This window comes from Oncorhynchus nerka, linkage group LG16 (genome assembly GCF_034236695.1).
Source record: "Oncorhynchus nerka isolate Pitt River linkage group LG16, Oner_Uvic_2.0, whole genome shotgun sequence".
NCBI lineage: Eukaryota > Metazoa > Chordata > Actinopteri > Salmoniformes > Salmonidae > Oncorhynchus > Oncorhynchus nerka.
The window spans coordinates 46,223,139-46,248,854 of NC_088411.1; the positions used below are offsets into that span (position 1 = coordinate 46,223,139).

The 25,716-nt window shown below is 47.5% G+C and overlaps 1 protein-coding gene across 1 annotated transcript; it reads left to right on the forward strand.

Annotated features, from left to right (window-relative positions):
• Positions 1-1,461: 1,461 nt before the first annotated feature.
• LOC115126316 (prosaposin-like) lies at positions 1,462-17,994 on the forward strand. The gene is made up of 14 exons (XM_029655928.2): positions 1,462-1,589; positions 5,327-5,460; positions 5,769-5,843; positions 6,812-6,937; positions 7,861-8,085; positions 8,410-8,553; positions 8,700-8,756; positions 11,404-11,616; positions 11,840-11,932; positions 13,435-13,618; positions 13,767-13,930; positions 14,263-14,343; positions 14,527-14,634; positions 16,255-17,994. The coding sequence occupies exons 1-14, from the start codon at positions 1,556-1,558 to the stop codon at positions 16,288-16,290; spliced, it is 1,674 nt and encodes a 557-aa protein (XP_029511788.1). The 5' UTR covers positions 1,462-1,555; the 3' UTR covers positions 16,291-17,994.
• Positions 17,995-25,716: the final 7,722 nt, after the last annotated feature.

Sequence of the window (25,716 nt, forward strand, 5' to 3'; positions counted from 1 at the left end):
TGTTTGTACTGTTGCTTGTACTGTTGCTTGCACTGTTGCTTGAACTGTTGCTTGAACTGTTGCTTGTACTGTTGTTTGTACTGTTGCTTGTACTGTTGCTTGAACTGTTGCTTGTACTGTTGCGTGTACTGTTGCTTGTACTGTTGCTTGAACTGTTGCTTGTACTGTTGCTTGAACTGTTGCTTGAACTGTTGCTTGTACTGTTGCTTGAACTGTTGCTTGAACTGTTGCTTGTACTGTTGCTTGAACTGTTGCTTGAACTGTTGCTTGTACTGTTGTTTGTACTGTTGTTTGTACTGTGGCTTGTACTGTTGCTTGAACTGTTGCTTGAACTGTTGCTTGTACTGTTGTTTGTACTGTGGCTTGTACTGTTGCTTGCAGCAGCCTCTAATATGCTAGTGATGGCTATTTAACAGTCTGTCATAAGGCAATGTAGGCCTAGCCTATATTTGAGGAAATGTGTCTGTTCTCTCTCTCTCACAATCCATCCTGTAAAACGTAATCACATCAAATAAATGTAGAGCCTGGAGCAATACATTACAGTAGTAGGCCTACATATTCCCTGGGGAGAGGATGGGAAAGGCTATGCAAAGATAACCCTAAACTAAACTCCTCGGTATGTTAAAATTTTATTATTTGCATGTAAATTCACTAAATTGAGTACCAACACTCAGTAGAAATCAAATCAGGTTTCATTAGATCAGTTAAAGATTTGAATACAGTGATCACCCACAGGACTCAGTGATCTTATCATGTGCTTTATTTGCACTCTTAATTATCATAGGCTACTAATTTGTATCAATCCAGGCAATGTGTGGAGAAATAAAGACCTTATAGCCTTTTGATTGATTGATTGATTTTTTTCATTTCAACTTAATTTAACCGGGTAGGCCAGTTGAGAACAAGTTCTCATTTACAACTGTGACCTTTTTAGTCATATGTATGTATGTATGTATGTGTGTGTGTGTGTGGGGGGGTAGTAGTAGTAGTAGTAGTAGTAGTAGGCTATGTTTGTCTACATATAACTACAATAATGATACCTTACATAATGATCTACTAACTAAAAAGAAGAAGAACAGTACATGTTTATTTGTTGAGGTTAAATGCTGATCAATCAAATAGACCCAGACAAGACCGTCACATGTCCGGGCTCTGAAGTCACCTGACTATGAGACATGCTGTAAACCCAGTGCAGCCCTCCTCCACCACCCCCACCCCACCCTGTAGTGCAGTGCTTAGACCCTGGACAGGCTCCTCCTCCTCCTCCACCCTGCAGTGTAGTGCTCAGACCCTGGACAGGCTCCTCCTCCTCCTCCACCCTGCATTGCAGTGCTCAGATCCTGGACAGGCTTCTCCTCCTCCTCCACCCTGCATTGCAGTGCTCAGATCCTGGACAGGCTTCTCCTCCTCCTCCACCCTGTAGTGCAGTGCTCAGACCCTGGATAGGCTCCTCCTCTTCCTCCACCCTGCATTGCAGTGCTCAAAACCGAACAGTCGCCATTCAAATTCACACAGTCGCCAGAACAGCTTTCAACCGGACATAAACAGCGCAGTCATGCTGTACCTCGCTTTGTTTTTCATCTCCGCAGGTAATACGATACACATTACATTGGAAAACGATTCGATTAGTGTAACGTTAACTAGGTACATAGTTTGCTTTTTTGTTGTTGATGTATCATAGATAAATATGTAGTATAGAGAATTACGTATCGACGTTAGCTTAGCCAGCTAACTAGCTAACGTTACTGTAGCAACCAACGGTTAAATACCTTGTCGTCCAATGACCAATTTTAGTAACGTTTTTTTTTAAACTTCACTTTCTGAACATTCAAGATGTGTAACTAGAGAATTAAAAAAAAAACATTTTTTGACAATGTGCTAGATAACTTGTCTTATTTCTACGTTATGAATCGGAGCTAACTTCACTGTAGCCTAGTGTACTGTAGCCTAGTGTAGCTGCTATAGCTAACTAACTATAGATACTTGGCCAGGGAGTTATTAGCCAGCAAGGTACTCTGGCAAGGTTAGCTGTAGTCCGGTTGATTTAACTTTTAGCTAAAGGACACAATGTTAAAGTAATTTTAAAAATAAAGCCACGATATATAATATCAAAGCAACTCATGATAGCTACTTTAAAAAAAAAATGTGTATAGCTCAGACATTGGTGTGACGCATTAGCTATCGAAGCAGAGTAGCTAGCCCTGCCAAATGTTTTTCTTTTCACCTAACCTGTTTTAGGAAATAACTAAATCATTAACACCCGTTTGCGCAGGTAAATTGCAGTGATGGCACAACTGTTATATCACCATTTATGTAAACAAACATAAAAACACAAGTGTACAGTGAGTCTGCACTTTTCTGATGCACATATTCTTTATGGGAAAAACAAAAGTGTGGTTCTGTTGACTTACACAATCGCACTCCATCTAACTTGCTCTCCTATTCACCGTCTTTTATTTATTATATCTTATTCTAACAGTACTTATGGGCCGTTCCCAACAATTCAGAGAAAATATAATAATTTACAAGACTAGGGTCTACTCTTGATGTAATCATCCACAACAGTTTTGAACAGGTGCATGGAAAAAGGTGGGTTTATCATCTAAACAAATGCAGTCCTATCTAATTGTATTTGTCACGTGCCCTGAATACAACAGGTATAGATAGACCTTAGTGAATTGCTTACCTACAAAGTCCTTAACCAACAATCCAGTTCAAGAAATTGGGGGTGGGGGGGGTTTGTCAATGTAAATAGTCTGGACCGTATGCATGACCCTCTGACCAGTTGCCATACCAGGCGGTGCTGTAACGGGCCAGGATGCTCTCCGTATAATGTACTGTTCTATTGATGTCTACCCAATGTAGACTGGCTAGCTAATGGAATATTTTCTATGTTTTGGCATTTGAATGTTCACTAACTTCGGTTTTGGAATTTCCATGAAAAAGCTTCAATTGAGGTATTATTGCATAATGCATTTAAAGGTCAAAGAAATTGAAACTGATGTTACACTTTTTTTAAACTATTTTTTTTAATCAGACCAGTCTGACCTAGAAAAGCACTAATCGCCCAGCGCTTTGGCTTTTTTTTTTTTTTGCTGATTACTGCCAAACACATTCAATAAATCAATCATGCACTCTGTCACGTCCCCTATAGAACCCCTTATACGAACTGGGTTCTAGAGAGGCAAAACTCACTTCCGTATAGGCTAGTATTGTTACAAGGGATTTGTTGTAATAAACATGCACAAGCTAGTTCCATTTTGTGTCCTGGTTCGGTCAGTAGATCGAGAGTTACTTATTGCTGCTGTGTGTGACAATGGCTAATCCTTTTTTCTAGCTTCTTCCTCCTTGACTCCTTGTGTTGTATCTTGGAATTGGATCACACTGACATAAAGACCGTCTAGTAGACGATCCACTTATCTTTACAACACGGACAGTTATATAATTACTCATCAGCCTCTATCTGCATTTACCTTTTTGTTGTTGCAGGAACTCTTATGACTCCTCTTGCTGCTACTGTTTATTTATCCTGTTGCCTCCTCACTTTATCCTGACCTATATGTACATAGCTACCTCAATTACCTTGACCCCTACACATTGATGTAATCCTGGTACCACGTGCGTGTATATATATATATATTTTAACCTTAATTTAACTGGGCAAGTCGGGTAAGAACAAGGTCTTTATTACAATGGCCCATAAGTAAGCGTTTCCGTGTTGATCTACACCCGTTTACTAAGCATTCAATTGTTTTTTTGTCACATGCTTACTCATATTTGCCATTTCTGCAATACATTTGCTCTTGTGTTCGTTCCCCTTTGGTTTTGGAGAAATGTTTTCGAGCACCCAGTTTGCAAAGCTAACAGCACAACAATTCCATTCACTATGAGAATAGTGATTTGACACTCCTACGTCCATTAGGAGTCATTCTTGCTCTGTAGACAAGCTGTTCATCATAGGCTATTCATTAGGCCTGCTGTCAGGGGGGGGGGTTATATACCATACCCATTGGGCCTTATTGTTTAATTATACTTTATCTATGCTGACTCACTTGAAACTGTGGCTTAAAGACTTTGCTCTTTGGGGCGTTTGACAACGCTGAAACATGTCCTTGTGATGCCTAGGCCCATTACATCATATTGAGCAATAGCTTGTTTTTATCTGCCGAGTCATGTGACCTGACCGCTGAGGAGGAGAGGGAGGGGTGGGTGGGTATGATCATCATGTGAACATGACGGAGTGTTTCAGTTGTGTTTCCTAATGCCTTAGATTCCTATGGTGTACTGTAGATAAGGTTTTGCAATGGAAAATTAGCGTTTCTCATTGGACAAGTACAGACCCCCCCCCCTTTCTGAATGTTTTGTGCTTACTAAACACATGCCGTGTCCTATCTACAATCTATCTTTAGGCTGTTGTCACAATGACCCACTTCGATACGGGTCCAGCCTCGGTATGTAGACTATTTGCTCCAGCAGCACTAGTTGATCTATGTCATGTCTGATAATTGTCGTCACATGATTAACCATCTATCACGTTGCTGGTTGTTTTGACAAGGAAATGCCCGGGCTGAGCTCTCTCCCCTAACCTGTACGAAGCTGGGCCAATCGTGTGCTGCCTCATGGGTCTCCTGGTCACGGCCGGCTGTAACACAGCCTGGAATTGAACCCGGGGCTGTTGTGACACCCTTAGCCCTACGATGCAGTGCTTTAGACCGCTGCACCACTCAGGAGGCCCTTATGCAAAATAATTTGACCACTTTATGCACAGAGGAGACTTGTTGTTACAGGACTTGTCTGAAAGTCACCTGCTACTGGTTTAAACTGTTTTTTTATGGATGTTTTCTTAAGGTAACCCCCCCCCCCCCCACAAGAGGTGTAAATATGTGTTAAAAATATGTTTGATCTTTGTCTCCTAGCTATAGGACACTTCAAAACCTTATTCCTTTGGATTTATTTAGACTGTTTTGCTGTTTTCCCCCATAGCAGTGAAGGCTAAGTTCATTGAGGTTTATTGTCATTTTACTGTAGGTTTTACTTCTAAACAAATGACTTGCTCAGCTTGTAGAGCATGGTGCTTCCAACACTAGGGTTGTGGGTTCGATTCCCACGTGGGACCGGTTTTGGAAATCTATGCTCTCGTTGTCTACTGTAAGTCACTCTGGATAAGAGCGTCTGCTAAATGACAATGTGTCAAATGTAACACTGTTTTATTCTAGAATGGGGTAGTGACTTTTCTAGTATTTTGTAACACACCGACAACCGTGTGGTTAGATGGGTATGCGTTGCAATAAACAGCTAGATTTTTATTTTTCTTCTGTCCTCGTAGCCGTCGCCACCCCTCTGTTGGGGACTGAACAGTGTGCCCGTGGTCCTTCCTACTGGTGCCACAATGTGAAGACTGCCTCTATCTGTGGCGCCGTGGTCCACTGCCAACAGAACGTATGGAACCAACCCCAGATGGTGAGATTCTAGCCTGCTGTATCTAGCAAGTTATTGGCTACTGAAGGAGCAGAGAAGATCTTGACCAACTGTTACCCAAGCTTTGTCCTGTGCCCCTCCCCCGGGTGCACCTGGGGGGGGGGGGGGGAGCAGGACAGTTTTGGTAACGTTGGTGCACCCAGGGGGGGACGATGACAGAGTTTGGGTAAATGCTGCTCTAAGCCCTTGTCTTTCACTGTGTAAATGGCTCAACAGGTGGGCATTGTTTAACCTGGCCTTGGGGTTTTGTTACTCTAATCATCCCCCCCCCCCCCCTTCTTCTGTTTCAGAAATCTGTGCCATGTGACCTGTGTAAGGAGGTGTTGATTGTGGTGGACCAGCTGCTGAAAGACAACGCTACTGAGGTGTGTCATGGGGGGGATGAAGATTGTTCCACAACTTTTGCCGCTGAAAACAAATTCATGCTCTACCATGGGTGGCGGGGGTAGCCTAGTGGTCGGGGGGGGGTAGCCTAGTGGTCGGGGGCGGGGGGTAGCCTAGTGGTCGGGGCGGGGGTAGCCTAGTGGTCGGGGGCGGGGGTAGCCTAGTGGTCGGGGCGGGGGTAGCCTAGTGGTCGGGGGCGGGGGTAGCCTAGTGGTCGGGGCGGGGGTAGCCTAGTGGTCGGGGGCGGGGGTAGCCTAGTGGTCGGGGCGGGGCTGAACAAGGCAGTTTAACCCACTGTCCCCCTGAACAAGGCAGTTTAACCCACTGTCCCCCTGAACAAGGCAGTTTAACCCACTGTTCCTCTGAACAAGGCAGTTTAACCCACTGTCCCCCTGAACAAGGCAGTTTAACCCACTGTCCCCCTGAACAAGGCAGTTTAACCCACTGTCCCCCTGAACAAGGCAGTTTAACCCACTGTCCCCCTGAACAAGGCAGTTTAACCCACTGTCCCCCTGAACAAGGCAGTTTAACCCACTGTCCCCCTGAACAAGGCAGTTTAACCCACTGTCCCCCTGAACAAGGCAGTTTAACCCACTGTCCCCCTGAACAAGGCAGTTTAACCCACTGTCCCCCTGAACAAGGCAGTTTAACCCACTGTTCCCTGGTAGGTCGTCATTGTATATAAGAATTTGTTGTTAACTGACTAATCTGTTTTTTATTTTACCACTCTTCCAACCAGCGTAAACTATCGGTGCATTTATGCCAGAACCGTTTTCCAGTCCCTAATTGAGTTCGTCAGATACCCCTATGGCAACCCCGCCATAGCTACCATTGTTCACAACAGTCCTCTGAGTAGGGTGTCGTAGTTGTTCTCCCAGAGGAGACGTCAGACCAGACGACAACAACAACAACAACGTGTCCTGAGGCTCTGAGATCTGTGTGTTTCCAGGGTGAGATCCTGGGCTACCTGGAGAAGGCCTGTGCCTTGGTTCCTGACAAGAATCTGTCTGAAGAGTGTAAGGAGCTGGTAGACAGCTACTACCCTATCCTTATGGGTATCATCACTGGAGAACTGGTACGTACCTAACACTGTGTAATAACATTAGTTAAGATAAATACTATTAAAAAAAAATATGAAGTGGTGATTTTTTTAATGCTTACTAGTGTTAAGATGGTAGACAGCTGAACTGATGTGTAAAAGTGGACTGAATGTCTGGGTCTACCATACAGTCTTTAATACAGTCTGGTCTGTGGACAGAGATCTGTTACTGAATGAATTAGAGTGGGATAAAGGTTAACATTTTGACAGTGAGGTAGAGCAACCTTGTGGCCCACTATGCAGCATTGACCCACTATGCAATCCAATGCACTTAATGGATTATAGCCTTTCATAGAGCCATCTTAGGCATTAGATTTGCATTCAGAGTTGCTCTTTCTGTAGGAAAGTAAATGTCTTACTCTCTCCTTATCAGACTCTGTTTGTAAACTCAAGGGGCCAGCACAGTAGAGTGTCTGTGTGGGCTGGGGGACTAGTTGAATGAGAGGCATTTAGGATGCTGGCTGGATCTCTGGTCACACAGACAGACGGTTCTTTGTGGGCCTCGACTGTTTCCTGTGACTAACGGGCCGAAAGGCCTCATCCCTCTCAGTTCAACCTGCCGTGGCTTCAGCACCAGATGGTCAACAATACATATCGATAGTTCCTGGACAAACACCCTTTCAGTGTAGATTGTTTTTAATGTAGGACTTGGCCTAATCTGGGTCTGGAGTGGGAAAACTGACCCGGAGTTAAATAGTTTTGTCGCAGAAGGTTGATTACATCTTAATTGGAGAGGATGGGCTCATGTTAATGGCTGGAAATAAAACCAATTAAATGGTTTCTATGTTTGATACCATTTAATTACGAGCCGTCATCCCCTCAGTAGCAGTGTGAGGATCCAGGGGTCTATTTATGCAGGTTGTCGTGACCTAAAGTGGACGGTGATTGTTGTTTCACAGGAGAATCCTCAGGTGGCTTGTGGTGCCATGGGGCTGTGTGACTCCCAGCAGGCAGCTCTGGCCAGGCTGGCTAAGCTCAAGTCCAACCAGATCCCCCAGCTCACGTCCAATGAGATCCCCCAGGTAGACCTAGCCCAGAGGGTCGCCCCCTTCCTCCTCAACGTCCCTGGGCTCCTCTACCCTCAGGCGCAGGATAACACCAAGCAGGAACCTGCCGCGGCACAGGTACATGGTCATGTTCTTTGGAATGCCTAAAAGGGCTTGGGGGGGCATGTGATTCTGCCTTTGACTTCCTATTATACTAAATCTAGATGCATCTGGGTTGTGTTCAGTAGGGCACAAAGTACCATATCGTTTCGCAACGGGAAACTGAAATCTGTTTTTGTCATTGGACAAATTCTGTCTGTACATCCCTGTTTTTAAAAAAAATTCCCCCTACTGAACACTAACACAGTAGCAACTTTAAACTACTACTGATTCATACTGGGGTGCGTGTTGATGAAACTGCTACTCCTTATTCCCTAGTGAATGTTTTCCGTCTCCTTGTAGGAGTCTGGAGACGTGTGTGAGGACTGTGTGAAGTTCATCACAGACACTCAGGCCGAGGCGAAGAGCAACTCTACTTTTGTCAACTCTCTGATCGAGCAGATCCAGGACCAGTGTGACCTGCTGGGGCCTGGTATCTCTGACCTGGTGAGAGGCCTTATTATCTAGTTAGTTACAGATCCAGAACCAGTGTGGTCTCTGACCCGGTTAGAGGACTGGTTTCTATAACAAGGGGCACAGCAAAATACCATTACTTTTAATCTGTGATGCCACTTCCTGTCCTCTTGTTTCAGTGCAAGCAGTACGTCAGCCAGTACGCCCCTCTTATCGTCCAGCAGCTGATGTCCATGGTGAGTACCTCCTCTACGGGGGGATCTGTTATGTTCCACAGTTAGCGCTAATAACTAGGCCTCGTTTAGCCGGGAGATCTGTTACGTTCCACAGTTAGCGCTAATAACTAGGCCTCGTTTAGCCGGGAGATCTGTTACGTTCCACAGTTAGCGCTAATAACTAGGCCTCGTTTAGCCGGGAGATCTGTTACGTTCCACAGTTAGCGCTAATAACTAGGCCTCGTTTAGCCGGGAGATCTGTTACGTTCCACAGTTAGCGCTAATAACTAGGCCTCGTTTAGCCGGGAGATCTGTTACGTTCCACAGTTAGCGCTAATAACTAGGCCTCGTTTAGCCGGGAGATCTGTTACGTTCCACAGTTAGCGCTAATAACTAGGCCTCGTTTAGCCGGGAGATCTGTTACGTTCCACAGTTAGCGCTAATAACTAGGCCTCGTTTAGCCGGGAGATCTGTTACGTTCCACAGTTAGCGCTAATAACTAGGCCTCGTTTAGCCGGGAGATCTGTTACGTTCCACAGTTAGCGCTAATAACTAGGCCTCGTTTAGCCGGGAGATCTGTTACGTTCCACAGTTAGCGCTAATAACTAGGCCTCGTTTAGCCGGGAGATCTGTTACGTTCCACAGTTAGCGCTAATAACTAGGCCTCGTTTAGCCGGGAGATCTGTTACGTTCCACAGTTAGCGCTAATAACTAGGCCTCGTTTAGCCGGGAGATCTGTTACGTTCCGCAGTTAGCGCTAATAACTAGGCCTCGTTTAGCCTGGAGTAAAGTACTGCTTGGCGTTATCTGTATTTTATTTGACTATTTATATATTTGAAGACTTTATTTTCTTTAGGAATGTAGAGAAGGAAATGTACTTTTTACTCCATTTACCCAACAGTGCTTAGCAGGACAGTAAAATGTTCTGATTCGCACACTTATCAAGAGAGCATCCCTGGTCATCCCTACTGCCTCTGATCTGGAGGACTCACTAAACGGAGAACATCCCTGGTCATCCCTACTGTAAACGGTGTTGGAATGCCGTCACCCCCCCCCCCCCCCCCCCCCCCCCCGGCTGTCTGTAAATTAACAAACTAAATTGTGCCGTCTAGATTGTTTTAATTTGAAACGATTCATACTTAAGTATATATATTTTTTTAGCAATTACTTTGACTTTTGATACTTCAGTAAATTTAAAACCAAATACTTTTTTTAGACTTTTACTCAAGTAGTATTTTACTGGGTGACTTACTTGAGCCATTTAATAATAGAAAATGACTCTGGTATGACCGGTATTTTAATAATAGAAAATGACTCTGGTATGACCGGTATTTTCTCCACTACTGAATATCACATGACCGATAATAAACCGACTGCAGGGTGATATGGAGCAAGAGCAAACTTTTCCCGCTACTGGGCTGAGATGCAGCTACAGGAAAGGGGAACAGGGGGGTGGAGGATCATGTGATTTGGTTCAGCACAATGGATACATTTAGCCCATACAACTCCTAGCCTGCTGATTAAACAAAACAACAAACAGCTTCTTCCCTCTCCTCATCCCCTCCTCCATCCATTTATTTGCCTTTCTTTTCTCTTTCTCCCCCTCCCCATCCTCTGGGGTTTTTCTGGTTGCTGCTGGTCTCTAGGAACAGGTAGGTGTCTCTCTCTCTCTCTGTGTTCAGCTTTGAGTCTCTCACCCTTGAGGCTGTGGCCACACAGTGACTTGGATGAAAATTATGAATTAATTCTCAGGCGAAAGGTCAAGTTGCATATTCATGAAGACTGACATTTGTCCCCCCCCCCCCAAAAAAAACACATGTCAATGGATAACTCCCATCTGTGTGGCCACAGCTTTAGCATCTGCTTCCTGTACTGGCTGTGTATTAGTGTTGCTTACCTCAGACTCACCTCTACTGCTCTAGATCCTGCATCTGTGTTTGTCTGTTTAGTTGTGCCGGGTGTAAATATTATTTTAGGTCGCAAGCTGTCGGTCTTCTTTTGGAAAATGTATTTCATGTGCATGTCTTCATGCTGGACTGCAGATGGCGCTGTTTCCACTTTATTTTATTTTGTTCATGCCACAAACATGTTTGTTAGTGTCTTATTGCGTCATTAGTGTTGTCTGGAACCATCTGATCTGGGTGCATGTTGCCCTATGCATGCCTCTGTTTCTAGAACGTAGTGTGGCCTATGGAACAGGGGACTGGTGGAAGGGGTTCTAGCGTGGCCTATGGAACAGGGGACTGGTGGAAGGGGTTCTAGCGTGGCCTATGGATCAGGGGACTGGGGTTAGGGGTTCTAGCGTGGCCTATGGAACAGGCTATTCTCTGTGGTATGAATGTGTCCATTCTGACGTTTCCCCCCCCCCGCTAGAACCCCTGGTGGAAGGGGTTCTAGCGTGGCCTATGGAACAGGGGACTGGTGGAAGGGGTTCTAGCGTGGCCTATGGAACAGGGGACTGGTGGAAGGGGTTCTAGCGTGGCCTATGGATCAGGGGACTGGGGTTAGGGGTTCTAGCGTGGTCTATGGAACAGGGGACTGGGGTTAGGGGTTCTAGCGTGGTCTATGGAACAGGGGACTGGGGTTAGGGGTTCTAGCGTGGCCTATGGAACAGGCTATTCTCTGTGGTATGAATGTGTCCATTCTGACGTTCTCTTCCCCCCCCCAGCAACCCAAGGATATCTGTACCTTTGCTGGCTTCTGCTCTGCTGATGTGAAGAGCTCTGTCCCCATGATGAAGCTGGTGGCTGCCAAAACTATCCCCGCTGTCAAACTGCTTCCTGCCACTAAGATGGAGGCTGTCAAACTGCTTCCTGCCACTAAGATGGAGGCTGTCAAACTGCTTCCTGCCACTAAGATGGAGGCTGTCAAGCCTGCCACGGTAGGTTAACGTCCTGGTACTAGTCAGGATACTGGCCAGTTTGCATACTCACAGATTATTTGAAGACTTGTATGAACTGAACACGTTATGACAAAGACACTGTTAAATTGCAGGTTCATCAGTGCCATGTTCTGTAAAGGGTGTTTCTCTTTCCAAGAAGCTGGATTGTCTGTCTCATGTGGTACTGGTTATTGCTATACTAACTCTCTTAACTCTTCTATAGAACACGGTGCGTGCCCGTGACTCCCCTCAATGTGCCATGTGTGAGTTCATGATGAAGGAGTTGGAGAGCATGCTGCAGGATGAGAAAACGGAGGTGGGTTTTACCTGACGTGTTGCACACGAGTCACGACCTGCTATAGAACACTGACTGGTGAAAGTACTGAAGGGGTTTCCTGTTCAAACCGGAGTAGGACATTGGGTTTCCTGTTCAAACCGGAGTAGGACATTGGGTTTCCTGTTCAAACCGGAGTAGGACATTGGGTTTCCTGTTCAAACCGGAGTAGGACATTGGGTTTCCTGTTCAAACCGGAGTAGGACATTGGGTTTCCTGTTCAAACCGGAGTAGGACATTGTTTAAAAAAAATTATAGTTATGAGATCTGTATTATAAATGTGATTGTGCTTCACCTCTGGTATTCTGGATGATGACGACCTGCGACCCTGCTGATCATGACTCCGATCCGTTTGCTTCTCGTCAGTTTGGCAAATTTAAAACTTTTATTTTATTTTTTTATTAAATGATCTGGATTCTGTAATCCTTACACTCCAGGATCGGTTTGATAAGGGGTGCGGTAACCCGGACCGGAGGTTTGCTGGTTCAATCCCCCTGAGCTGCCTGCTGGGAAATTCTGCAGGGATTAGGCTGCAGCTAGAGGGTTACCAGATTCAATATCTTGTATACTGCCGTTGTGCCCTTAAACAAGGCACTTGTGTGCTTGAAGTTTTTCTGTGAGCCCGGGCACTTGTTGATCTGCTCTTCAGCTAGTCTCTGCCTTCCTTTGAGTTTTGAACAATGCAACAACAACAACAACATGGTCATCCTTATTTAAAGAGATTTGATCACCATATCAACATTCATCTTTATTTAAAGGGGAGATTTGATCACCATATCCCGATCTGAAGGATCCATCTCATCTTTCAGTTTTGAGTAATCCTAGCAGGTGACTTTTAAATTTCCCCATGGTGCTAAAACAGAACGGAGAGACTATTGTCTGCAATGTGCAGCCAGAAAGTATTTGATTTATTTTAAGTGAGTCACTCACAACCCTAAATGTTTTTTTGGTCTTCATAAACTTCCCTCAGACCCAAGTATTTGTTAGGCCTTGACACACTAATGTACCGACGTTACGCTGACGGCTGGCAGGATGTTAGGCCTTGGACGGCTGGCAGGATGTTAGGCCTTGGACGGCTGGCAGGATGTTAGGCCTTGGACGGCTGGCAGGATGTTAGGCCTTGGACGGCTGGCAGGATGTTTGTTTAAGCAACAGAGGAAGTGTTGACTGTGACACACCTTGTTGGGTCAACAGAGGGAAGTGTTGACTGTGACACACCCTGTTGTGTCTAGCGAGCTATTTTGGTAGCCAAGCTGTTGTCTTATCAGAATTCTGTCAGTGGGATATAAATAGTGTGTAGTCAATGACTTCAACTAGGAGATGAAATGAATTATCAAATGTATTTTTTATATAGAAACCCCCCAGTCCTCTACTGGTTGAGCCAGAATAGGATTGGTTGATTAGGAAAAAAAGTGAAATGAAATGATAGGGTTCATGCCTCTCCTTCCCTCTCTCCTTCCCCCTCCTTCCCTCTCTCTTCTCAGCAAGATGTGGTGCGTGCTGTGGAGAAGGTGTGCGCTGTGCTGCCTTCCTCCCTGTCGGTCCAGTGTAAGGACCTGATTGAGGCCTACGGCCAGGCCATCATCGAGCTGCTGGTGCAGGAGGCTGACCCGAAGACTATCTGCACCGTGTTGGGGCTCTGCAAGGACGCCAGCCGCGCCTTCATCCGTGAGTAGTGTTCAAAGGAAGTGAATGTGGGGCACAACGGAACGCAAGTGTCATTTCTGAACCAGGCCAGTTAGTTAACTCTGTCCCTGTCTCTCAGCGGTGCCGGACCAGGCCCAGATTAAATTAGTTAACTCTCTCCCCATCTCAGCGGTGCTGAACATGGCCCGGGTGGAGGCGGGTGGGTTCTGTGAGGTGTGTAAGGTGGCTGTGCAGTACATCGACGGTATCCTGGAACAGAACGCCACAGAGGCACAGATCGAAGACGCAGTCAGGAAAGTCTGCAGCTTTGTCCCGGAGACCGTGAGGAGCGAGGTGAGTTGGGAGACTCCATCCTGGTTAAATAAGAGACCCTTTGTCCCGGAGACCGTGAGGTGAGCAAGGTGAGTTGGGAGACTCCATCCTGGTTAAATAAGAGACCCTTTGTCCCGGAGACCGTGAGGTGAGCGAGGTGAGTTGAGTTGAAGAATCTCAAATAGAAAATATTTTGTGGTTACTACCATGATTTCATAGTTTTGATGTCTTCACTATTATTCTACAATGTAAAAACAAAAATCCCCTGTAAATGAGTAGGTGTGTCAACTTGACTGGGTGTGTGTATAGATCTCTCTCTATCATTGGTGTTAACCACTGTCTATCTCCTCCAGTGTGACCAGCTGGTTGAGCAGTATGAGCCCATGCTGGTTCAGCTCCTCCTGCAGATGTTGGACCCTGACTTTGTCTGCATGGTGAGCACTGGAATTAAATATATTTTGATATAGGTGTGGGAGGAGTAAAGTTGAGGGGGACAAATCTAGAATAACATCTATTGTCTCGGAGTTGGTTTAAAAAGGACTTGCCTGGTTGAATTAATCAAAAGGTTATGAATGCTTGTCTAACAGTGCGCTCTGTGTGGTTGTCCCTGGTTACAGAAGTTGGGGGTCTGTCCTGAGGCAGTGCAAAGGCTTCTGGGTATGGAGCAGTGTAGCTGGGGACCCACCTTCTGGTGCAAGGACATGGACTCCGCGAAACGCTGCAACGTGAGTCAACACACAGGCAACATGAACTATTCACTGGCCGTCTCAAACTCAGCAAAAAAAGAAACGTCCTCTCACTGTCAACTGCGTTTATTCTCAGCAAACTTAACATCTGTAAATATTTGTATGAACATAAGAGTCAACAACTGAGACATAAACTGAACAAGTTCCAGAGACATGTGACTAACAGAAATGGAATAATGTGTCCCTGAACAAAGAGGGGGAGGGGGGGGGGTTAAAATCAAAAGTAACAGTCAGTATCTGATGTGGCCACCAGCTGCATTAAGTACTGCAGTGCATCTCGGATGTTCCACTTGCTGTGAGATGTTACCCCACTCTTCCACCAAGGCACCTGCAAGTTCCCAGACATTTCTGGGGGAATGGCTCTAGCCCTCACACTCTGATCCAACAGGTCCCAGACGTGCTCAATGGGATTGAGATCCGGGCTTTTCGCTGGCCATGCTGGAGGGTCATGTCAGGATGAGCCTGCAGGAAGGGTACCACATGAGGGAGGAGGATGTCTTCCCTGTAACACACAGCATTGAGATTGCCTGCAATGACAACAAGCTCAGTCCAATGATGCTGTGACACACCCAGACCGTGACGGACCCTCCGCCTCCAAATAGATCCCGCTCCAGAGTACAGGCTTCAGTGTAACGCTCATTCCTTCGACGATAAATGTGAATCCGACCATCACCCCTGGTGAGACAAAACCGCAACTTGTCGGTGAAGAGCACTTTTTGCCAGTCCTGTCTGGTCCTGCAACGGTGGGTTTGTGCCCATAGGTGGCGTTGTTACCGGTGATGTCTGGTGAGGACCTGCCTTACAACAGGTCTACCAGCCCTCAGTCCAGCCTCTCTCAGCCTATTGTGGACAGTCTGAGCACTGATGGAGGGATTGTGCGTTCCTGGTGTAACTCGGGCAGTTGTTGTTGCCATCCTGTACCTGTCCCGCAGGTGTGATGTTCAAATGTACCGATCCTGTGCAGGTGTTGTTACATGTGGTCTGCCACTGTGAGGACGATCAGCTGTCCATCCTGTCTCCCTGTAGCGCTGTCTTAGGCATCTCACAGTACGGACATTGTAATTTATTGCCCTGGCCACATCTGCAGTCATGCCTCCTTGCAGCACAGCTAAGGCACATTCACGCAGATGAGCAGGGACCCTGGGCATCTTTTTGTGTTTTTCAGAGTCAGTAGAAAGGCCTCTTTAGTGTCCTAAGTTTTCATAACTGTGACCTTAATTGCCTACCGTCTGTAAGCTGTTTGTGTCTTAACGACCGTTCCACAGGTGCATGTTCATTAATTGTTTATGGTCCATTGAACAAGCAGGGAAACAGTGTTTAAACCCTTTACAATGAAGATCTGTGAAGTTATTTGGATTTTTACAAAGAAAAAAATCTTGAGTTTAGCAGTGACCAGGGTTGATAAATATCAGTGATTTCATTTTGAATTTTTTTTAAATAATGCAGTAAATGTCTTATCTGAAACTTTTATTAATTTATGATTTAACTAGGAAATTCATCCAGATCTAATTTTTCTAAAATATTTATTATCACAGCATAAACTAAAGGAGGAACTATTCCGCTGTCTCTAACCTGTTGGGCTTGTCTTTCCTCTCCCAGGCGGTGGCACATTGCAGGCGTCACGTGTGGGAATAGAGTGGAGAAGACCTCCCTAAACGTTCGGACCCTTTAGGAAATTAAGGAGAAACACTAGCGCTGCTTAAGTTTTTTTTTAAATCAATAAATAAAACTTTTTTTTTTTTTTCTTTAAACATGTGGAATTTAATGTTTTTTTGCTCTCGTCTAAATGAATTTACCAGGCAGGTTTGAGAGGAGGGAGTGGATGCCTTTTCAGTTAATGTGGGGGAAGAGGTGGTATTGGGGCTTCGAGAGGGATTCTACCTACCTGACTGTTTAGTTACTGGGACAACCCGATACTGTACTGATTATTTTACTATTCCTGGGTTTGTGTAAAGCTCTCATTAGACTTTCACATGTTTAAGCCTTGTCCTGGACTGAAACGCACGGATTGCTTCCTTAGTTCAAGAAACTGCCCCATTTCAAGTATGTGAAGCAGATGGGTGAGAAGATAAATACTGCTGTATCTGTGTGAAAGAGTGCTTGGATTCTTCCAGTTAACTCTTAGTGGGTCCTTTTGCCCTCTAGCCTACTCGTTGCCCTACCTACCTTTTGCCCTCTAGCCTACTCTTTGCCCTACCTACCACCATCCCTCTAGCCTACTCGTTGCCCTACCTACCACCACCCCTCTAGCCTACTCGTTGCCCTACCTACCACCATCCCTCTAGCCTACTCGTTGCCCTACCTACCACCACCCCTCTAGCCTACTCGTTGCCCTACCTACCACCACCCCTCTAGCCTACTCGTTGCCCTACCTACCACCACCCCTCTAGCCTACTCGTTGCCCTACCTACCACCATCCCTCTAGCCTACTCGTTGCCCTACCTACCACCATCCCTCTAGCCTACTCTTTGCCCTACCTACCACCATCCCTCTAGCCTACTCGTTGCCCTACCTACCACCATCCCTCTAGCCTACTCTTTGCCCTACCTACCACCATCCCTCTAGCCTACTCGTTGCCCTACCTACCACCATCCCTCTAGCCTACTCGTTGCCCTACCTACCACCATCCCTCTAGCCTACTCGTTGCCCTACCTACCACCATCCCTCTAGCCTACTCGTTGCCCTACCTACCACCATCCCTCTAGGCTACTCTTTGCCCTACCTACCACCATCCCTTCCAGTGACAGTATATATTTTACCTTTCTGGGATGTTTTCTGTTTAACGAAGTCTCATTTCCTTAAAGCAAATTTAAATCTCTAGTTTGTAGAAACTGTTGAATTGTGTAGAATACTTTAGTTTTATTATTAAATTGGGTGGTTCTGAAATGGTACCTTTTGTCCCTAAAGTAGTGCTTTTGATATAGGGAGGAAGGTGCCAGTTTTTTTTGTCTCGACCTTTGTACATTTTTGTTGGCTTGTCCGTTGCCGTGGGTGACGAATCCACTTTAGCACCAAGGGGTGTGGTCTAAAATGTGACTCCCTGCCCTGTGTCCCTAATGGCACCTTTGGTCCCAATGGGCCCTGGTCAAAAGGAGTGCACTATAAAGGGAACGAGGTGCCATTGGGGATGCTCATGTGCACCCTCCCCGCCTGTTTTGCAGTGTCCCACTCAGCCAACCAATGTGCTGACTGACCGCACCCTGTTTATGCTAATCAATGTTTCTAATGTAACGATGGAGAGCTTGTTGTGACCAATAATCGCTGGCTGACGGCCTCGCTGTTCAGCCTGAAACTGATCGATCGGTCAATTTTAACTGAAATAAAATGATCCCAAATCCACGTGGTTATCTAATGTGTGGTATTCATTAGTGTGTGCCGTTTCAACAATCTGTTGCTCTCATTGGTCAAGCTCTCATTGGTCAAGCTCAGGCAGTCCTTCCCTGTTTTGGTTTCCTATTTCATAAAAACTGAGGTTTTTAGCTAATAAAAATGCACTTGTACGATTAACTCTACCAGTACTTTGGGGGGGGCATGAATAAACAGAAGTGGATCCTATAGCCTCCAGAGTAAGTAGGGCTGGACACCACTAGATGGCAGTGTGAACAGAATTACCAATGATGGTTGGATTTATTTATTTTACACTGAGGGGATGTAGATGCCATGGGGAGAACCGCCTGCTCATTTTAGCCTGATGCTAATCACAACCAGGATGCCAGGGGGAGAACAGCCTGCTTATTTTAGCCTGATGCTAATCACAACCAGGATGCCATGGGGAGAACCGCCTGCTCATTTTAGCCTGATGCTAATCACAACCAGGATGCCATGGGGAGAACCGCCTGCTTATTTTAGCCTGATGCTAATCACAACCAGGATGCCATGGGGAGAACCGCCTGCTCATTTTAGCCTGATGCTAATCACAACCAGGATGCCATGGGGAGAACCGCCTGCTCATTTTCGCCTGATGCTAATCACAACCAGGATGCCATGGGGAGAACCGCCTGCTCATTTTAGCCTGATGCTAATCACAACCAGGATGCCATGGGGAGAACCGCCTGCTCATTTTAGCCTGATGCTAATCACAACCAGGATGCCATGGGGAGAACCACCTGCTTATTTTAGCCTAATACTAATCACAACCAGGATGTCATGGGGAGAACAGCCTGCTTATTTTAGCCTGATACTAATCACAACCAGGATGCCATGGGGAGAACTGGGTGTGTTTTGCCTGCTTATTTTAGCCTGATACTAATCACAACCAGGATGCCATGGGGAGAACCGCCTGCTTATTTTAGCCTGATACTAATCACAACCAGGATGCCATGGGGAGAACCACCTGCTTATTTTAGCCTGATACTAATCACAACCAGGATGTCATGGGGAGAACAGCCTGCTTATTTTAGCCTGATACTAATCACAACCAGGATGCCATGGGGAGAACTGGGTGTGTTGCCTGCTTATTTTAGCCTGATACTAATCACAACCAGGATGCCATGGGGAGAACCGCCTGCTTATTTTAGCCTGATACTAATCACAACCAGGATGCCATGGGGAGAACCGCCTGCTTATTTTAGCCTGATGCTAATCACAACCAGGATGCCATGGGGAGAACCGCCTGCTTATTTTAGCCTGATACTAATCACAACCAGGATGCCATGGGGAGAACCGCCTGCTTATTTTAGCCTGATACTAATCACAACCAGGATGACAATCCTCATGTGGTGAAAAAACATAGATTCCTAACATTTTTATTATCTTGTCCAAATTGAAGATGTCTTTTCAGCTCAGTGTACCGGCTAAGCAGAGATTCCTAACAGCAGAGATCCTATGTCGTATTGTGCCAATGCTCCAGTAGGGAGAGAATCAAGTTTCCGTTGTCCTGCTGCAGTATCATGGAACATATTGGTGTTTGCTACTCAAAAGGCCCCACGCGTAACATTACTGTCTATAGGAGTATAGTATCAAGTATAGGTTGAGCCTCAGCTTAATATCAATGACAGGAAAACAAACTGGACTCTAGAGAGGAACTAAAGATCGTTTCAAAGCAGAGGGGACACCACCTTGAAACAATGCATCAACAAGACACTTGCACTGTACTAAAATTACATTTTTAATTTCAGATGATGCAGTTTAATTTAGCTGACGTTTTGAACTGGACTTATTATTGAATATCCAAATCCTACTTGCAGTGAAGCCGCTACATCAACTACATCATTCATACCCGTCATCCAACAGACTCCCATTCAGAGCGACACACAGAAGCATCCAGGGTCAATGCCTTGCTCAAGGGCACGTTGACAGACATCTCCCACCAGACCACAAAAAAAACAAACACGGCTAAAATACACAAAGAAACAGGACATCAAGGACTAACTCCTAAAATCATAACAGCAATGCCAACTGTATATGTTTGTGTGCATGTCTGGCACTATTACATGTACTGTTAAAGTCGGAAGTTTACATACACCTCAGCCAAATACATTTAAACTCAGTGTTTCACAATTCCTGACATTTAAATCCTAGTAACAATTCCCTGTCTTAGGTCAGTTAGGATCACCACTTTATTTTAAGAATGTGAAATGTCAATAATAGTAGAGAGAATTATTTATTTCAGCTTCTATTTCTTTCATCACATTCCCAGTGGGTCAGACGTTTACATACACTCAATTAGTATTTGGTAGCGTTGCCTTTAAATTGTTTAAGTTGGGTCAAACGTTTCGGGTAGCCTTCCACAAGCTTCCCACAATAAGTTGGGTGAATTTTGTCCCATTCCTCCTGACAGAGCTGGTGTAACTGAGTCAGGTTTGTATAGGATTGAGGTCAGTGCTTTGTGATGGCCACTCCAATACCTTGACTTTGTTGTCCTTAAGCCATTTTGCCACAACTTTGGAAGTATGCTTGGGGTCATTGTCCATTTGGAAGACCCATTTGCGACCAAGCTTTAACTTCCTGACTGATGTCTTGATGTTGCTTCAATATATCCACATAATTTTTCTCCCTCATGATGCCATCTATTTTGTGAAGCACACCAGTCCCTACTGCAGCAAAGCACCCCCACAACATGATGCTGCCACCCCTGTGCTTCACGGTTGGGATGGTGTTCTTCAGCTTGCAAGCCTCCCCCTTTTTTCTCCAAACATAACGATCGTCATTATTACCAAACAGTTCTATTTTTGTTTCATCAGACCAGAGGACATTTCTCCAAAAGAAAAATCTTTGTCCCCATGTGCAGTTTCAAACCGCAGTCTGGCTTTTCTATGGCGGTTTTGGAGCAGTGACTTCTTCCTTGCTGAGCGGCCTTTCAGGTTATGTCGATATGACATGATGACTCCTTGCTGTCCCCAGTCCACGCTGCTGTTCCAGTTTCAACTGACCTGAGCCCTAGGACCATGCCCCAGGACTACCTGACATGATGACTCCTTGCTGTCCCCAGTCCACCTGGCCGTGCTGCTGCTCCAGTTTCAACTGTTCTGCCTTATTATTATTCGACCATGCTGGTCATTTATGAACATTTGAACATCTTGGTCATGTTCTGTTATAATCTCTACCCGGCACAGCCAGAAGAGGACTGGCCACCCCACATAGCCTGGTTCCTCTCTAGGTTTCTTCCTAGGTTTTGGCCTTTCTAGGGAGTTTTTCCTAGCCACCGTGCTTCTACACCTGCATTGCTTGCTGTTTGGGGTTTTAGGCTGGGTTTCTGTACAGCACTTTGAGATCAGCTGATGTACGAAGGGCTATATAAATCAATTTGATTTGATTTGATTTGATATAGGACTCGTTTTAATGTGGATATAGATACTTTTGTACCTGTTTCCTACAGCATCTTCACAAGGTCCTTTGCTGTTGTTCTGGGATTGATTTGCATTTTTCGCACCAAAGTACATTCATCTCTAGGAGACGGAATGCGTCTCCTTCCTGAGCGGCATGACGGCTGCGTGGTCCCATGGTGTTTATACTTGCATACTATTGTTTGTACAGATGAACGTGGTACCTTCAGGCGTTTGGAAATTGCTCCCAAGGATAAATCAGACTTGTGGAGGTCTACAATGATTTTCTGAGGTGTTGGCTAATTTCTTTTGATTTTCCCATGATGTCAAGCAAAGAGGCACTGAGCTTGAAGGCAGTCCTTAAAATACATCCACAGGTACACCTCCAATTGACTCAAATGATGTCAATTAGCCTATCAGAAGCTTCTAAAGCCATGACATCATTTTCTGGAATTTTCCAAGCTGTTTAAAGGCACAGTCAACTTAGTGTATGTAAACTTCTGACCCACTGGAATTGTGAATTATAAGTGAAATAATCTGTAAACAATTGTTGGACAAATGACTTGTGTCATGCACAAGGTAGATGTCCTAACCGACTTGCCAAAACTATAGTTTGTTAACAAGACATTTGTGGAGTGGTTGAAAAACGAGTTTTAATGACTCCAACCTAAGTGCATGTAAACTTCCCACTTCAACTGTATGCGTGTGTTCTTGTATGTTTATTTGAATGAGAGTGTGTGTATGTGTACAAAACACCTGCACGGCATCAGCCTCAGGGAAACCGGCATTAGTTGTAAAAACACCTAAGTGTCCTTCAAATGTACTTTTTATTATGTTTTATTTTAGCTTTAAAAAAAAAACGGAACTTTGACCATTATTCTATCTCCCACACAGCAACTCCACTTTCACTTGTCTCCAATTCCACATCCCAACCCTCAGCTTCCCTCAGCCCCTCCCACCTGTCTCCAATTCCACATCCCAACCCTCAGCGTCACTCAGCCCCTCCCACTTGTCTCCAATTCCACATCCCAACCCTCAGCCCCTCCCACTTGTCTCCAATTCCACATCCCAACCCTCAGCCCCTCCCACTTGTCTCCAATTCCACATCCCAACCCTCAGCCCCTCCCACTTGTCTCCAATTCCACATCCCAACCCTCAGCGTCCCTCAGCCCCTCCCACTTGTCTCCAGTTCCACATCCCAACCCTCAGCGTCCCTCAGCCCCTCCCACTTGTCTCCAATTCCACATCCCAACCCTCAGCCCCTCCCACTTGTCTCCAATTCCACATCCCAACCCTCAGCTTCCCTCAGCCCCTCCCACCTGTCTCCAATATCACATCCCAACCCTCAGCTTCCCTCAGCCCCTCCCACTTGTCTCCAATTCCACATCCCAACCCTCAGCTTCCCTCAGCCCCTCCCACCTGTCTCCAATTCCACATCCCAACCCTCAGCCCCTCCCATTTGTCTCCAATTCCACATCCCAACCCTCAGCGTCACTCAGCCCCTCCCACCTGTCTCCAATATCACATCCCAACCCTCAGCGTCACTCAGCCCCTCCCACCTGTCTCCAATTCCACATCCCAACCCTCAGCTTCCCTCAGCCCCTCCCACCTGTCTCCAATTCCACATCCCAACCCTCAGCGTCTCAGCCCCTCCCACCTGTCTCCAATATCACATCCCAACCCTCAGCGTCACTCAGCCCCTCCCACCTGTCTCCAATTCCACATCCCAACCCTCAGCTTCCCTCAGCCCCTCCCACCTGTCTCCAATTCCACATCCCAACCCTCAGCCCCTCCCACTTGTCTCCAATTCCACATCCCAACCCTCAGCTTCCCTCAGCCCCTCCCACCTGTCTCCAATATCACATCCCAACCCTCAGCTTCCCTCAGCCCCTCCCACTTGTCTCCAATTCCACATCCCAACCCTCAGCTTCCCTCAGCCCCTCCCACCTGTCTCCAATTCCACATCCCAACCCTCAGCCCCTCCCACTTGTCTCCAATTCCACATCCCAACCCTCAGCGTCACTCAGCCCCTCCCACCTGTCTCCAATATCACATCCCAACCCTCAGCGTCACTCAGCCCCTCCCACCTGTCTCCAATTCCACATCCCAACCCTCAGCTTCCCTCAGCCCCTCCCACCTGTCTCCAATTCCACATCCCAACCCTCAGCGTCACTCAGCCCCTCCCACCTGTCTCCAATATCACATCCCAACCCTCAGCGTCACTCAGCCCCTCCCACCTGTCTCCAATTCCACATCCCAACCCTCAGCTTCCCTCAGCCCCTCCCACCTGTCTCCAATTCCACATCCCAACCCTCAGCCCCTCCCACTTGTCTCCAATTCCACATCCCAACCCTCAGCTTCCCTCAGCCCCTCCCACTTGTCTCCAATTCCACATCCCAACCCTCAGCTTCCCTCAGCCCCTCCCACCTGTCTCCAATTCCACATCCCAACCCTCAGCCCCTCCCACTTGTCTCCAATTCCACATCCCAACCCTCAGCGTCACTCAGCCCCTCCCACCTGTCTCCAATTCCACATCCCAACCCTCAGCCCCTCCCACTTGTCTCCAATTCCACATCCCAACCCTCAGCGTCACTCAGCCCCTCCCACCTGTCTCCAATTCCACATCCCAACCCTCAGCCCCTCCCACTTGTCTCCAATTCCACATCCCAACCCTCAGCGTCACTCAGCCCCTCCCACTTGTCTCCAATTCCACATCCCAACCCTCAGCGTCACTCAGCCCCTCCCACTTGTCTCCAATTCCACATCCCAACCCTCAGCCCCTCCCACCTGTCTCCAATTCCACATCCCAACCCTCAGCCACTCCCACCTGTCTCCAATTCCACATCCCAACCCTCAGCGTCACTCAGCCCCTCCCACCTGTCTCCAATATCACATCCCAACCCTCAGCTTCCCTCAGCCCATCCCATCCCAACCCTCAGCTTCCCTCAGCCCATCCCATCCCAACCCTCAGCTTCCCTCAGCCCATCCCATCCCACCCCTCAGCTTCCCTCAGCCCATCCCACCCCCCTCAGCTTCCCTCAGCCCATCCCATCCCAACCCTCAGCTTCCCTCAGCCCATCCCATCCCACCCCAGCCCATCAGCTTCCCTCAGCCCATCCCATCCCAACCCTCAGCTTCCCTCAGCCCATCCCATCCCACCCCTCAGCTTCCCTCAGCCCATCCCACCCCTCAGCTTCCCTCAGTCCATCCCAACCCTCAGCTTCCCTCAGCCCATCCAAACCCTCAGCTTCCCAGCAGCCCATCCCATCCCAACCCTCAGCTTCCCTCAGCCCATCCCAACCCTCAGCTTCCCTCAGCCCATCCCAACCCTCAGCTTCCCTCAGCCCATCCCATCCCAACCCTCAGCTTCCCTCAGCCCATCCCATCCCAACCCTCAGCTTCCCTCAGCCCATCCCAACCCATCCCACCTCAGCTTCCCTCAGCCCATCCCACCCCTCAGCTTCCCTCAGCCCATCCCACCCCTCAGCTTCCCTCAGCTTCCAGCCCACCCCCCCTCAGCTTCCCTCAGCCCATCCCACCCTCAGCTTCCCTCAGCCCAGCCCACCCCTCAGCTTCCCTCAGCCCATCCCACCCCTCAGCTTCCTCAGCCCAGCCCACCCCCCAGCTTCCCATCAGCCCATCCCCACCCCCCAGCCCATCCCACCCACCCCTCCCATCCCACCCTCAGCTTCCCTCAGCCCAGCCCACCCCTCAGCTTCCCTCAGCCCATCCCACCCCCCTCAGCTTCCCTCAGCCCATCCCACCCCCTCAGCCCAGCCCATCCCATCCCACCCCTCAGCTTCCCACCCCTCAGCCCATCCCACCCCTCAGCTTCCCTCAGCCCATCCCACCCCTCAGCTTCCAGCCCATCCCATCCCACCCAGCCCATCCCACCCAGCTTCCCTCAGCCCATCCCCCCTCAGCTTCCCTCAGCCCATCCCACCCCTCAGCTTCCCTCAGCCCAGCCCACCCCTCAGCCCATCCCACCCTCAGCTTCCCTCCCATCCCACCCCTCAGCTTCCCTCAGCCCATCCCACCCCTCAGCTTCCAGCCCACCCACCAGCTTCCCTCAGCCCATCCCACCCTCAGCTTCCCTCAGCCCAGCCCATCCCAGCCCAGCCCACCCTCAGCTTCCCTCAGCCCAGCCCACCCCTCAGCTTCCCTCAGCCCAGCCCACCCCTCAGCCCATCCCACCCCCCTCAGCTTCCCTCAGCCCATCCCACCCCTCAGCCCCCCATCCCATCCCACCCCTCAGCTTCCCTCAGCCCATCCCACCCCTCAGCTTCCCTCAGCCCAT